The sequence below is a fragment of the Diutina rugosa genome (assembly GCF_008704595.1).
Source record: "Diutina rugosa strain CBS 613 chromosome Unknown scaffold43_size124718, whole genome shotgun sequence".
Taxonomy (NCBI): Eukaryota; Fungi; Ascomycota; class Pichiomycetes; order Serinales; family Debaryomycetaceae; genus Diutina; species Diutina rugosa.
In genome coordinates, this window is record NW_022995146.1 from 1397 (window position 1) to 14112 (window position 12716).

The 12716-nt window shown below is 48.1% G+C and overlaps 6 protein-coding genes across 6 annotated transcripts; 3 read left to right on the forward strand and 3 right to left on the reverse strand. All coding sequences in view use genetic code 12, as the record gives it.

The window, feature by feature from the left end:
* Positions 1-753: 753 nt before the first annotated feature.
* Positions 754-1065, reverse strand: DIURU_003008 (uncharacterized protein; the record flags this gene model as incomplete). The annotated part of the gene is made up of 1 exon (XM_034155723.1): positions 754-1065. One exon carries the CDS (start codon positions 1063-1065, stop codon positions 754-756), a length of 312 nt encoding a protein of 103 aa, XP_034012144.1.
* Positions 1066-1202: 137 nt separating this feature from the next.
* Positions 1203-4058, reverse strand: MSH3 (mismatch repair protein; the record flags this gene model as incomplete). Its single annotated transcript, XM_034155724.1, has 1 exon — positions 1203-4058. The coding sequence occupies one exon, from the start codon at positions 4056-4058 to the stop codon at positions 1203-1205; it is 2856 nt and encodes a 951-aa protein (XP_034012145.1).
* Positions 4059-4580: 522 nt separating this feature from the next.
* On the reverse strand, positions 4581-6488 carry DIURU_003010 (protein-lysine N-methyltransferase; the record flags this gene model as incomplete). The annotated part of the gene is made up of 1 exon (XM_034155726.1): positions 4581-6488. One exon carries the CDS (start codon positions 6486-6488, stop codon positions 4581-4583), a length of 1908 nt encoding a protein of 635 aa, XP_034012146.1.
* An 887-nt stretch (positions 6489-7375) lies between these two features.
* Positions 7376-8779, forward strand: DIURU_003011 (uncharacterized protein; the record flags this gene model as incomplete). Its single annotated transcript, XM_034155727.1, has 1 exon — positions 7376-8779. One exon carries the CDS (start codon positions 7376-7378, stop codon positions 8777-8779), a length of 1404 nt encoding a protein of 467 aa, XP_034012147.1.
* Positions 8780-8986: 207 nt separating this feature from the next.
* DIURU_003012 (uncharacterized protein) lies at positions 8987-9727 on the forward strand (the record flags this gene model as incomplete). Its single annotated transcript, XM_034155728.1, has 1 exon — positions 8987-9727. One exon carries the CDS (start codon positions 8987-8989, stop codon positions 9725-9727), a length of 741 nt encoding a protein of 246 aa, XP_034012148.1.
* Positions 9728-10389: 662 nt separating this feature from the next.
* Positions 10390-12711, forward strand: CDC47 (DNA replication licensing factor MCM7; the record flags this gene model as incomplete). Its single annotated transcript, XM_034155729.1, has 1 exon — positions 10390-12711. The coding sequence occupies one exon, from the start codon at positions 10390-10392 to the stop codon at positions 12709-12711; it is 2322 nt and encodes a 773-aa protein (XP_034012149.1).
* Between the last annotated feature and the right edge of the window lie 5 nt (positions 12712-12716).

Genomic DNA, 12716 nt, shown 5'->3' on the forward strand with positions numbered 1-12716 from the left:
TGATAACGTTAACTGACATGATCCCCAGCTGACAACAGTCGTGCTACTGGTTTTATTAAGCGATCTGATTTGTTTCTGGTATCAGAAAGGTGCCTTTTTGGCCACTTCGCCTAAGCACTACTACCTTCTCAAATGGAGCTGCACCCGCACCTTAGCCCCCAGACGCCCTTTTGACAGATAGCACCCGAAATACCAGCTAGGCCCACTTCAAACTTGGTGTATGGCTACTACTTCGTGGTATGGCCAGCTTTAGTTAGCGCTTGGCTTCAACAATCGCTCCGCCTCATGATTTTTGAGTGCCCGACTTTCACTATGTGTGCGAACAGTGGAAGCAGACTGTGGTAGCTATTGAAAGTTGGAGTTATCTAATATCCTGCTATATTGCCCTTGCTCGATGGTTGTTTAATTCTGTTATCTGACGAAGCAGGTTCGCAATTGTGATGGATTCTTCGCCACAACTAGTACTTCACCAACTTAAGCAAGGACGATATCTCAACTGATTCATGGAAAAGTTACATCCCCCAATATCTTGAGCATATCACCAAGTACGAGATATACTGCCTGATTTTGTACGAAGAGCTATTTTCCAATTTTTCACTCAATATTCCGAACTCCGTTGCTGTAACCGGATACCGGTCGCGGTGAGCACCAGCCACTGACTTCAGCCACCAAGTTTACGACCAATAAGAAAATATTGCTCCTACAATTGCTGAGTCGCTGAAGGGTTGTTTACTGGCTTATTATATACAGGGTCTACTCGATCTTGGCCAACAACTCCTTGTCGGTGTACAACAAGTACTCTTCGTCGCCGATCTTGATCGGGGAGCCGCCGTACGAGGGCAACAACACCTTGTCGCCGGCAGCGACCGAGGTGGGGATGACGTCGCCGGTGGACGGGTTGATGACACCAGGGCCGGTGGCGATCACGGTGCCTTCAGGCAACTTTTCCTGGTTCTTTTCGGGGATGTACAACCCCAGGGCGGTCTTGGAGGCGGGCTTGAGTCTCTGGACGAGGACTCTGTCAAACAACGGCTTGAGCGAGGCGGCGTTCTTCAAGAAGGACATGTTTTGTGGAGGATGATGGATGCGATCACCGGACGGGGGCGGGTGAGAAATTTTATGCAATCCTGGTTGCGTGCCCGGGGCGCGCGCATCGACCTTCGATAAATTTCCATACATCTTGTACACCACTAACGGGTCACTTAAGACGTGGCCCACGCCATCAATTGCGTCAATTTCTCGGTTCTCGCCGACTCGACGCGTGCCTGGAGAGCGGCGCTTCTATCATGAGCTTGGCGGATCACGTCGTCAGGAATACCGGCGATTTTCGCCACATTTAGCCCGTAGGAACTATTAGCCACCCCTGGCTCCAACGTATACAAAAAGATCACCTCGGGGATCTCATCATCATTGTTGGTGTCGTGAATCTGTTGGTAGCCCATATGGTAGTTTTTCACCCCCAGGAAATGGTCCAACGTGTGGAGACTGGGGTAATGAGTGATAAATAAGACTAATGGTTTGAGGGAGTCTTCAACGAGGTACTGGAGAATAGACAGCGCTAGAGCCACACCGTCGGTAGTACCCGTACCTCTGCCAATCTCATCCAATATTATCAACAGTTTAGGGGTCATTTCGTCGATGATTTGAGCACACTCTTGCATCTCCGTCATAAACGTCAGCTGGCCTCTGAGGATATCATCGGAAGCTCCCATTCTCAAAAATACGCGATCAAACACTCCCATCTTCGCCAGCTTTGCTGGGAGCCAACACCCCACTTGGGCCATGATGGCAAATAGAGCTACTTGCTTCACGTAACTCAGTTTACCGCCCATATTGGGACCAGTAATGATAAACACACGGTCTTTATCAACATTGAGTTCGGTGTTGTTAGCCACGGGTTCGCTTATCGCCGAGAGCACCGGGTGAACCCCCAGCTCCACTTCAATCACTTGTTCGTCGACCATTTGCGGACGACAGACATCACCAAACCGAGAAGACGCTTCTCTTAAAGCCACAAGACAATCCAACTCGGCTAACGCACTCACGGCTTCCGCTAACTGACCGTATTCCTCATCAATTTGCTTCAAGAAGAGCTGGTAAGTCTGATCACACACCATCACTAACCGTTCCTGGTGATACTGTAATAGCTTATAAAGCCGATTAGTCTCCAGCGTACGAAATCTCGATACGGTCTTGGTACCATTAACCCGCTCAAAATCACCTGGGAGCCTGTCAACATCCTTACCATTGCGTACTTCAACCAAATAGGGCTCCTTATTATTAGTAAGCCACGATAATTGCGGGCGATTCAACACTTGGCGTACTCGTTTCAATTCATCCTCGATTTGGTCCTCAATTTCCGAGATTTTCTCGCGTTCAGCGTCGATCGCTCCACCAAAAGCATCGATATCGGTATTGAAAAACTCAGTGGCTTGTCGCTCAGGTTCCTTAAACTCTTTAAATTGGACTCTAATCTTAGCGATTAACCGCTGAGTACACTGAGTGGCAGCTATCTTTTGTAACGTGTGAATACACCGAAGCAATGACGTCAGCAGTACCGTCCCCGTAAGCTCATTAATTTGACGATCAAACTTGACGGTGGTTTCCATCACGTGGTTAAGCTTATCAAGCAAAGTAAACACATCCTTTCTTTTGATTCTCCCGTAGTGAACCTTCATCAAGAGCTCTTCTAAATCGACCCGGCCAATCGTAGAACTAAGCGATTCCACAAGCACGTTTACCGCTTGTACGCCTTTACCCAAGTCTTCAATCGCTTGATGGCGCTGAGCAATCTCTTCACGATCGATTAATGGTTGTTTCAACCACTGGTAGAGCATTCTCTGGCCAAAACGAGTGCGTGTCTGGTTTAATTGCCAGAACAATGTATACTTGGTAGCACCATCGGTCAGCTCAAACACGTCAAGAGCTCGACAGGTAGCATCGGAAAGTACCATATACCGCAGCCGGTCCTGGAACAGACGGAGGTTATCGGCCACCGTAAGCATCAGCGCAAGTTTAAACTCCTCGAGGTAATTTTTAAGAGCAACCACACACTGTTGAAGTTCAGGGGATAATTGTTGGTAAGCAGTAAACAGCTCCAGTCGTTCCTGTTGTTCAAAATAGGTTTTTAAGACTTGAGCAGCATCATCACCAGTCATTGGCAGCTCCCTCATAATCTGCGTTTGAGGATTGGCTATTCTTAACCAGTGATCAACATTCGGTTCATCACCTAAGATTATCGTTTCACTTGGATTAAGAAACCGGAATCTGGTATCAAATTCAATGCGATCAGCCACAAACAGATCGTGAACCACATCCCCCGTCCTGGGGTGAGCCGCCACAAACGATACCTGGCCGTCATGAGCATAGACTGCGGCAATATAGGCTCCATGTTCTTCATGAGTCTTCATCTCCTCGCTCTCATCGCCTAAATAGGTACCCTGAGTATAGACACCGGTCAATTGCCGTTGCATTACTTCGCTTCCGGTCTTCTCCACTTCATTAACAATTGCCAGCTCCATCTGTTTCACCACACCCACCTTATGTCCATGAACAAGTAACCGTTTAAGGTTAATATGGAGTCTGACATCAGGAAAACTACAGTACGAAAACTGGCCTTCCTTATCGTCTCGCGTGATAAACATGATATCCAACGCTTTAGCAGCAGCCCTCGCATCCTCACCAAACAACTTATATTTGTACCCCACTTGGATAACCATCATTTTATCCGGGTGGTCTCGTTTTAATTCGAGCACTTGTTGTTCGAGCGGAGTGAGCTTTCCACTGGATTTTCGAGTAATCTTAGTGGCGATATTTGATTTCTTACCCACCCGGGACAATTTGGAGTCGCTGCCATCGCCACCAGAGCTAATCTTAGGTCTCTTTGATGGGGGTGTAGTCTCAGTACTGGTCTCCCTCAGGCGCAGCAGCGAGAACTGGGCTAGCGGATTGGGTCCCTTCGCCGGTTCCGGAGTCGTCGTTTTAGCCTTGTTTCCATCAGGCTTATCCTTTGCCTTGAAGAAATCGCTAATGGCAAGCTGCTTCCTCCGCCCCGTCATGTCGCGTCCACCGCGTCGCGATGGAGAGATCAGTGGTGGTGTTTCAGGGGTAAGCCAAACACCATCGAAATATGAGATACAAATAAGGCAAATTTTAAGTGAATTTCAGATGATGATGAAACTAGGTGGCTGTAGTTTGTTTGGGAATCTTTTACAATTGTTCTGAGTAGTGGTCAGTTCTGACCAGTCAATAAGGACAGTAGATATTCTAATAGTAGTGTTAAATGTCAATTTCAATTCCTAGCATATTTTTACCCACTTTGACCACTTCTGCTGAGCTTTATTCCAATTTCGTGGTCCATGAAATCGAACTAATTTACTTAATACAAATTCATGTTTGACCTGTTTCGCGAATTTGGCAGTAATTCTACACAAGTAAGAACATCTGTTGAATTTTTACAAATCAGCACTTCGAATCCTAAACCTCTTAATTTATCATTACAGTGTGATTCCACAATCGTTCCATTAAACCCTCTCTATCAACTGTTAGAATGAATGTCTATTTGTTTTGTCTATAAATACCTATGCCCCAATAAACCTAGTTAAAATCGCCTTTTCCCCCTTTACAAGCTCGCCAATCACCTCAGCATGGTCGCTCAGTTTAAGCTCCGGGTACGCCGCAAGTCTCTGCTGACACCACGTCTTGATAACTCCATCGTATTTGGAGTTATCATTGCTGTCAGCGTTCATCAATAATCTCGAAATCCGCAGCGCAAGCACCCGCTCCTTTTGCACTCTGGCAAGCTTATACTTGAATACCTTTTCCGGTAAGTCTATGAGTCGAAGGATGACGTAAGTGTGAGGAGATACAGTGCCGTCAGCCCCAATACGAGCGGACACTTGCCACAGATCCGGCAGGAACCCGTGGTCTCCACAATCGTCTTCATCGCCACAACCATCGCCACAATTGTCTCCTTCGTTACAGCCATCAGCACAGCCATTTTCAGAGTGTTCGTGTTCTTGGTCGTTGTGGCCATTGACCTCATTTTGTGGCTCGTTTTCGTGTTGTTTCTGATGGATCAATTCACATACGAGTTCAAACACGTCGTCAAGCCATTCCATCTTCAGTTCCGCCCGTTTCAGCTTCACCAACTTGATTAATGGCACCCCTAAAGAAATGCCGTCATTGGCGTTACCGGGACAGACGAACCCGTACCGCTGAAGCAAGTAGGCATTACTTAAGTCATTGCCATAAGTGTTAAACACTTCGAATTCGTGGTCAGCTGACGGTAACAGTTGAAGTACTAAATCGCAACACTTAGAGTCATCACTCAATTCACGCGCCAAATCGTAGTCGTGAGACGAGATTTGTACCTGGTCGATGGTCAGGGCTTCGTCGTCATCACAATCGGTATCGTCGTCCTCTTCTTGTTCCGCTTCAAACGCTTTAATCACCTCTTCCGTAATTTCCGTTAACTCCTCCACCTCTTCCATTTCCTCATTACCAATTTCATCATCATCACCTTCATCACCTTCATCATCATCGCCTTCATCACTGTCATCAGTTTCATCCTCATCGGCTTCGTCATCATCAATTTCGTCGCCTTCATTATCATTTTCGACGTCATCATCATCATCATCATTAGCGTCGTCGTTATCATCATCATAGATCTCATCATCGTCAACTTCATCCTTCAATTCTTCCATTAACTGATCTACGTCCATTTCCTCGTCATCCTCCTCGACGTCGCCGTGGTTGCACTCCCGCTCACCACACACTTCACACACGTCGTTATCACACACGAAATGGACGTTTTCCCGGGCCTGAGGCTTACCATCGACAATCACCGGACTGAGATGGTTAAAGAGATCGGCACCAGGCACGAGGGCGAGCCCTAAATGGTCGTCAACAACAAATGCTCGCGATACCACTCCCTGGACGTATTTGGAAAATTCCACCAATTGACCCACTCCTGAGAGAACTGAAGGTACAGGCACGTGAATTTTGATTTCATTAGCAAACCGACGGGCTTCGTCGAAGAATTGCATCAATTCCTGAGGGTTCAACACCCCCATCAAGTCCACTTCAGTGTTGGCCAAATTGGCCTTATCGGCGTCGCTCCAAAGACAGATGGGGACATCAGAATGAGCAAAGTCAACCAGGCTCAAATAGCCCGCCCACGGCAGCTTAGGACCAGCAGATACTTCATAAATGGTGGCAATTATTAAAGGGAACATCCCCAGTTTAAAGTCAACATCGTCGATTTCCGGCTCGTAATCATACAACAAGTTGTATATACCACTAGTCTTGGCACTGAGCACGTTCAGTTTGGGAATTCTAAGCACTAAGGGGTCGCCGTCGTCGAACTGGCCGAAGACACCGAGCCCGCCGAGCCGCAGTTGCTGGACGACGAGGTCTTCGCGCCAGAAACCATTATCGTTGAGCCAGGCAATCAACTGGGGCACCTGTGCCTCGATGGTTGCCGACATTTTTTATAATGGGATGTTGGTGAGGGTAAGCGGGAGTGGCGTTATTGGATTAGGGTTGACCACTATACAAAGAGCATCGCGCGGGCCTCATCTCATCGCGTCACTGTGTGCAGGAGGCATATCTGGCGACGACTATTTAAACACCGCGACACCCGCACCCTTTTTTCTCCTCTTTAATCATCAGTAGTGGTTATACTATACTATTATAATATAACTTACTTATTTGATAAAGACTTGGGGCTCCGGACGGGGCACGTGAGGTGAATCCCGGCGGCTCGGCCCCCGATACCCATAGCTAAGTGGCTTGGCTGACCCGACTAACAATCGGGCCACAGCCACCACTTCGTTTCAGTCTTTTAGAGCAAGGCGCACACATGTTTTTGCAAGCTCTGCCAGCGGCTCGGTGCTGGCAGATGAACGCATGGTGCTACATTCATCTTAAACTAACACCTTCACTATTAAACCCCATTTTTGCAACCTGATTACCAGCATTTGCTGGAAATTTTTCAGGATAGTTTGCTCGAAGGGTCGTGTCCCACTCAATTTGACGAATTCGTCGTGTCTTTACCAAAACATGAAACTGAGCCAAATCATCAATTTTTGAACTTAAACCAATTATCCTCGTCTTCTTAGGCCCATTTCCACTCTAACATCAAACATCGATTTTTTTCCCTTTCAATTTTTAAGTATTGGTGAATTTCTCACTTCTTCTCGGTGCGAGTTGATGACGTCAGTGATCCGCCTCCTTCGGCGACGATTTGCCTTAGTTTAGTGTACACAGTCCCCATCACTCATAACCATCGGCTCAACCTCGACACTGTAGACGCGGGGAGACTAATTCAGCATATGATCCGAAGCAACGTCCATTCCATTAAAGGCGCCGGCGAATGAAGTGGCCAGCGGTAGCAGCGGCTATAGCAGCGGCTCACGCACTCGCAGGGTGGGTGATTGACCATAATACAGGCATAGTCTGTGACTACGTGCGTGGTACCCCCGAGAACCCCGGTAATATCCGCCTCCGACCCACATACCTTACATCGACCAGTGTGGCGTATATTGCCGTCGCCGAAGCGAAATTTCGAGACGTCGGCCTCCCCCTGCCTCGCCAGTACCACTACCGATACTCAGAAGAGCAGTCACGCGTGAAATTGCCGTGGTCTGAGGTGCAAGTGTTCGGTGATCACCGCGGTGTTCTCAGTGAAACTAACCCAGAAGTGGTTATTTCAGTGGAGGAAAGTGGTAAATGGTGTGTTTATACTGGCTATTCGCCTACTGCCATTGCTGTGGAATTTATTAATGACTACGGAGCTTTGAGCTATTCTCATTATTGGCTCTACCAAGTGACTTTTGGCTCGACTATTCTTTTGGTGGTGATCTACGGTATCCTTAAATTGACAACAGCTTCCACTACTGCCATTGGTCAAATAACAACCTCTACAATCTCGTTGCTAATGTTATTATCCCTAATTCAAATTGGGTGGTGGTTTGTGGCGAATAATTGGCTTGGTGCTGGTGCTGGTGTCCCTGAAAACCAAAGGATTTGGGTCTGGCTAGGTCAATTGACTGCTCAAGCCCTTGGTTCATTGGCTAATGCTATTGGTCTTTGTGGTCTTTGGCAAGTAGCTCGTGGAGTTGGCACTCGCTACTATGCTAATGGTGACGCGGCCATTGTCCACCAAAAGCGTTTAACTACTTCCACTTGGTATATGAAGGCATTCGTCTTAGTTTCAGTGGTATCCAGTACTGCCTTAGCCGTGGTTCATCCTCGAAATCACCCTATACATGGGGACCAAGGACAAGATCTCCCCTATACGATGATGGCTAGAGGTACAGCATTATTACTCCACCGAGTAGTATGGCTCACGGCGATAATTGTTGTGATTACAAGCTATATTCAGTCGTTTAAAGCGATTTCTCCTCATTCTCCCTTAAAGCTACCTATGCACCAATCTAGGGCATTGGTGGTTCCCTTGGTTATACTGGCCGCTATTGCTGCTACGAATGACCCTTGGCACCAGCCGCTGACCACATACTTCGCTAAACTGGCCTATATATGGCTGTTTGTCGTCCCTGCCTTCCTCAAAATTACCATCATTTTAGGGGTTATTGCAGTGTGGATCATCCCTAAACGAGGGCTTCGCCAACCGCTTACAGTGACCACCAGTTTACCTGCTTCGCCGAAGATTGTTGACCCGCCAAAACCTGACGGCAGTCGTAGTGCTAAAGAAGCCGCTCGCCAGGCTGCTCTCGCCCGCTTCGAACGCGCCCGTCTTACTCCAACGACTCCCTAAATAGAGCTTGTTATAGAAACCCAATAAACCTATAATGATGAAAAGAAAAATTATGAATTTAATGGTGATCCTGTAATTGAATTCTTTACCTCCTTCTACTCGAGATTGTTTCCTGCACATAGCGTGCGGCTCCGGTGAGGGATTGTGAACCGTGTCTCCCTCGAGACCTAGGAGCCTCAACCCATACCCCTCACCCACGCTTAATTAATGGCGTCAATTCTTCCTTATGGCGTTGGTGATGCCTCGTGGCGCCACGGCCAGACGTTGGTGCGACGCTTGTTCAAACCGCAGACTTTGGACTGGGAAACGGCAGTATGGGAAATGGCCCAGCTCGTGCTAAACCCAAAGAAAATGTACAAATCTCAGTACTACAAGCTGATGGGGAAGCTGCGAGACGACCCCAGTTTCTATATCCTCGAAACCTTGTGCTTAGTGGTGCTGGCAGTGGCGTGGGGGCTCGTGTTTCTGCCGCACTGGTGGCTGGTGATTAAGCTCGTTGTTTATATGGTATTGATTGATTTCTTTGCCATTGGGGCCGTGGTAGCCCTGGGGTTCTGGTTGGTGGTCAATCGGTTGCTTCAGGGCTATTCTACCGTCGATTGGGGCTACTGTTGGGATGTCCACTGTAATGCGTTCATTATGATCTGGTGCTTAAACTATGTGGTGCAATTGGTGCTTTTGCCGATATTCTCCTTTTCTACAGTGCTTGCAGTTTTAATTGGCAACACGTTGTACTTGGGTGCGGTGGCCTATTACTTTATCATTTCGTTTTATGGCTATAATGCGTTGCCATTTGCTACTGCCGCCACTACTCTGCAAAACCCAGTGAAGAGGATTCAAACGGTGGTGGTGGCGGGAGTGTTACCGGCGTTGGCAGTGGTGTGGGTGGTGACGTTATGCTTGGGAATTAACCTCTCCCGGATCACGATAAACTGGTACTTCAGCTAATCCAAGTGAGTATTCTATATACTATAAACTACTTAATTGCATTTTAATACAAAAAGCACCAAAATTCAAGATTTGAGGCGCCAAAACAGGCATTGATTATACTAGGTATGATAAACCACAAATCCATTTTGGTCAGAATAGGACTTCGTGGCCAAGCTGGTTAAGGCGTGCGACTGTTAATCGCAAGATCGTGAGTTCAATCCTCACCGAGGTCGACCCTTCTTTTTTTTTTTGGAAAATTTCAAACGGACGCGTCGATTTTCAAATATAATTGGCATTGTCCAGATTTTTGCAATTGACATCGATTTGAATACAATTTCAACTCTTACGGTTTATGAGGAAGTCAAACACAGTCGAAGATCAATTTTTTTTCACCAACCTAAACCATTTTTTACTGATTTACCATGCCCACACAATTTCCTAATCCATTTGTCTCACTTGATTAGTGCTTTGAGTTTGCTTCCATTCTTCGCAACAACCATTCAATTGTTGGAAATTTTCATTTTTCCTTCAAACCACTCCATCAAACATTACGATTACATTGATTATCTTTTAGATATTGTCTCCACCACGTTTCATTTCCATTTCTGTTGCTTTTCTCGGACGCGCGCACCAAACACAATTTTCCTTCCACCGCGTCGCACAAACCAGCCCTGTCTCCCATGTCCACGGTTCTCCCCACGCTCCAGGTGCTGGTGAACTATGCCGAAGTGCTGGAGCAGATCAAGGACTTCCTCCTGCACTTCAAGCTGGCAACGCTGGTCGACGAAGATGTCGACATGGACCCCCAGCCTTACGCCGGCCTCAAATACATGCTGATGCTCCAATCGGTGGCCAATCGTGAACGTGATACCGTCAACATCGATTTGGACGATGTCAACGCCTACGGACTCAATACCCCCGGCGCTTCTAATTTGGTCAGAGAGATCATGGCCAACACCCACCACTATATTGAACTCTGTCTGAAAGTCGTCGACGAACTCATGCCTGAGCCCAGTATCGACATCAGTTATAAAGATGACGTTTTGGATGTGATCAGACACCAGCGTAAGGTGCTTAACCAGCGGTTACAGCTGGAACAGACTGCAGAATTCGACCGGTTACGTGATGGTCTCGAAACTGGACCCGGTGATGCCCTTGCCGAAGACCTTTTCCCTCCCAAATTGACCCGCAGATACACCCTTTATTTCCTCCCATTGCTGCCGCTGAACCCTAAGTACCATCCGTTGGCAGTGCGTGAAGTTAAAGGGTCCGATGTTGGCCACTATATCACTGTTCGAGGCATCGTCACTCGTGTCAGTGACGTCAAGCCCCTCGTGGTGGTGGCGGGTTACACCTGTGACAAATGCGGTCACGAAATCTTCCAGGAAGTCAATCTGCGTACGTTCACTCCGTTGTCTGAGTGTCCCGCTCGCCAGTGCCAAACTGACAATAATCAAGGCAAATTGCACTTACTGACACGGGCACTGAAGTTTATGAGTTTCCAAGAGGTTCGCATCCAGGAACTCTCCAACCAAGTGCCTGTGGGTAATATTCCTCGACTGCTTACCATCCACGTTAACGGTCCTTTAGTGCGGTCGATGAACCCCGGTGACACCGTCGACGTCAGTGGTATCTTCATGCCTCTCCCTTATACCGGTTACCGTGCCATCAAAGCCGGTCTTTTAACCGAAACCTACCTTGAAACCCAATCAGTTTCGCAGCACAAAAAGCAATACGACCCCGACCACATCGACCCTGACGTCGCAGCCCGCGTAGACCGGTTAGTCGCTGAGGGTGGCGACGTTTACACTAAGCTTGCCAAGCTGATTGCCCCCGAAATCTTTGGCCACGTCGACGTGAAAAAGATTTTGTTATTGCTTCTTGTTGGTGGTGTCACTAAAGAAATTGGTGACGGGATGAAGATTAGAGGTGATATCAACGTGTGTCTTATGGGTGACCCTGGTGTGGCCAAATCTCAATTGCTTAAAGCCGTGGGTAAGATTGCCCCTAGACTGGTGTACACTACCGGTAGAGGTTCTTCCGGTGTCGGTTTGACCGCCGCCGTCATGCGTGACCCTGTTACCGATGAAATGGTGCTTGAAGGCGGGGCACTTGTGCTTGCTGATAATGGTGTCTGTTGCATTGATGAATTCGATAAGATGGACGAAAACGACCGTACCGCCATCCACGAAGTGATGGAACAACAAACCATCTCCATTTCTAAGGCTGGGATCACCACTACCTTAAACGCTCGGTGCTCGATCCTCGCCGCTGCTAACCCTCTCTACGGACGCTATAATAAGAAGTTGCTGCCCCACGACAACATTAACTTGCCGGCGGCGCTTTTGTCGCGTTTCGACGTGATGTACGTGATGATCGACGATGCCCTGCGTGAAGGCGATGAGGAATTGGCGTCGCACGTGTGCTTTGTCCACCAACACAACCGCCAGCCCGACCTTGGGTTTGTTCCTTTAGCCCCCGCTGCCATCCGTACCTACATCAACCGGGCACGTGCCTTCAGACCCACCGTGCCTCAGGAAGTCGGTGACTACGTGGTGCAACAATATATCGCCATGCGGAAAGAGCTGTATCGCCAGCAAGACCTGATCAAGAAGTTCAGCCACATCACTCCGAGAACGTTATTAGGGGTGTTGCGGTTAGCTCAAGCTCACGCCCGGGTGCGTTTGCTGAATGTGGTTGGGTTTGAAGATGTGGAAGAGGCGTTGCGTTTGATTCAAGTGCTGAAGACGCTGATGGAAGACGACGACCACTCGGGCCGCGACGACGAGCTGGCGACGCTGAAGATCTTCCAGTACTTGCGCCACTTGGCGTTGGAGCTGGACGAGCCTCAATCGCACTTGCCTATGGACGACGTGCGCTCGCGGGTGCTTGCGCGGGGCTTCACCATCGAACAGTTTAACGAGTGTGTCAACGAGTACAGCCACTTGAACGTGCTCCAGGTTGCCGACGACGGCGAGTCGTTGATTTTCGTCAACGAGTAGAATAA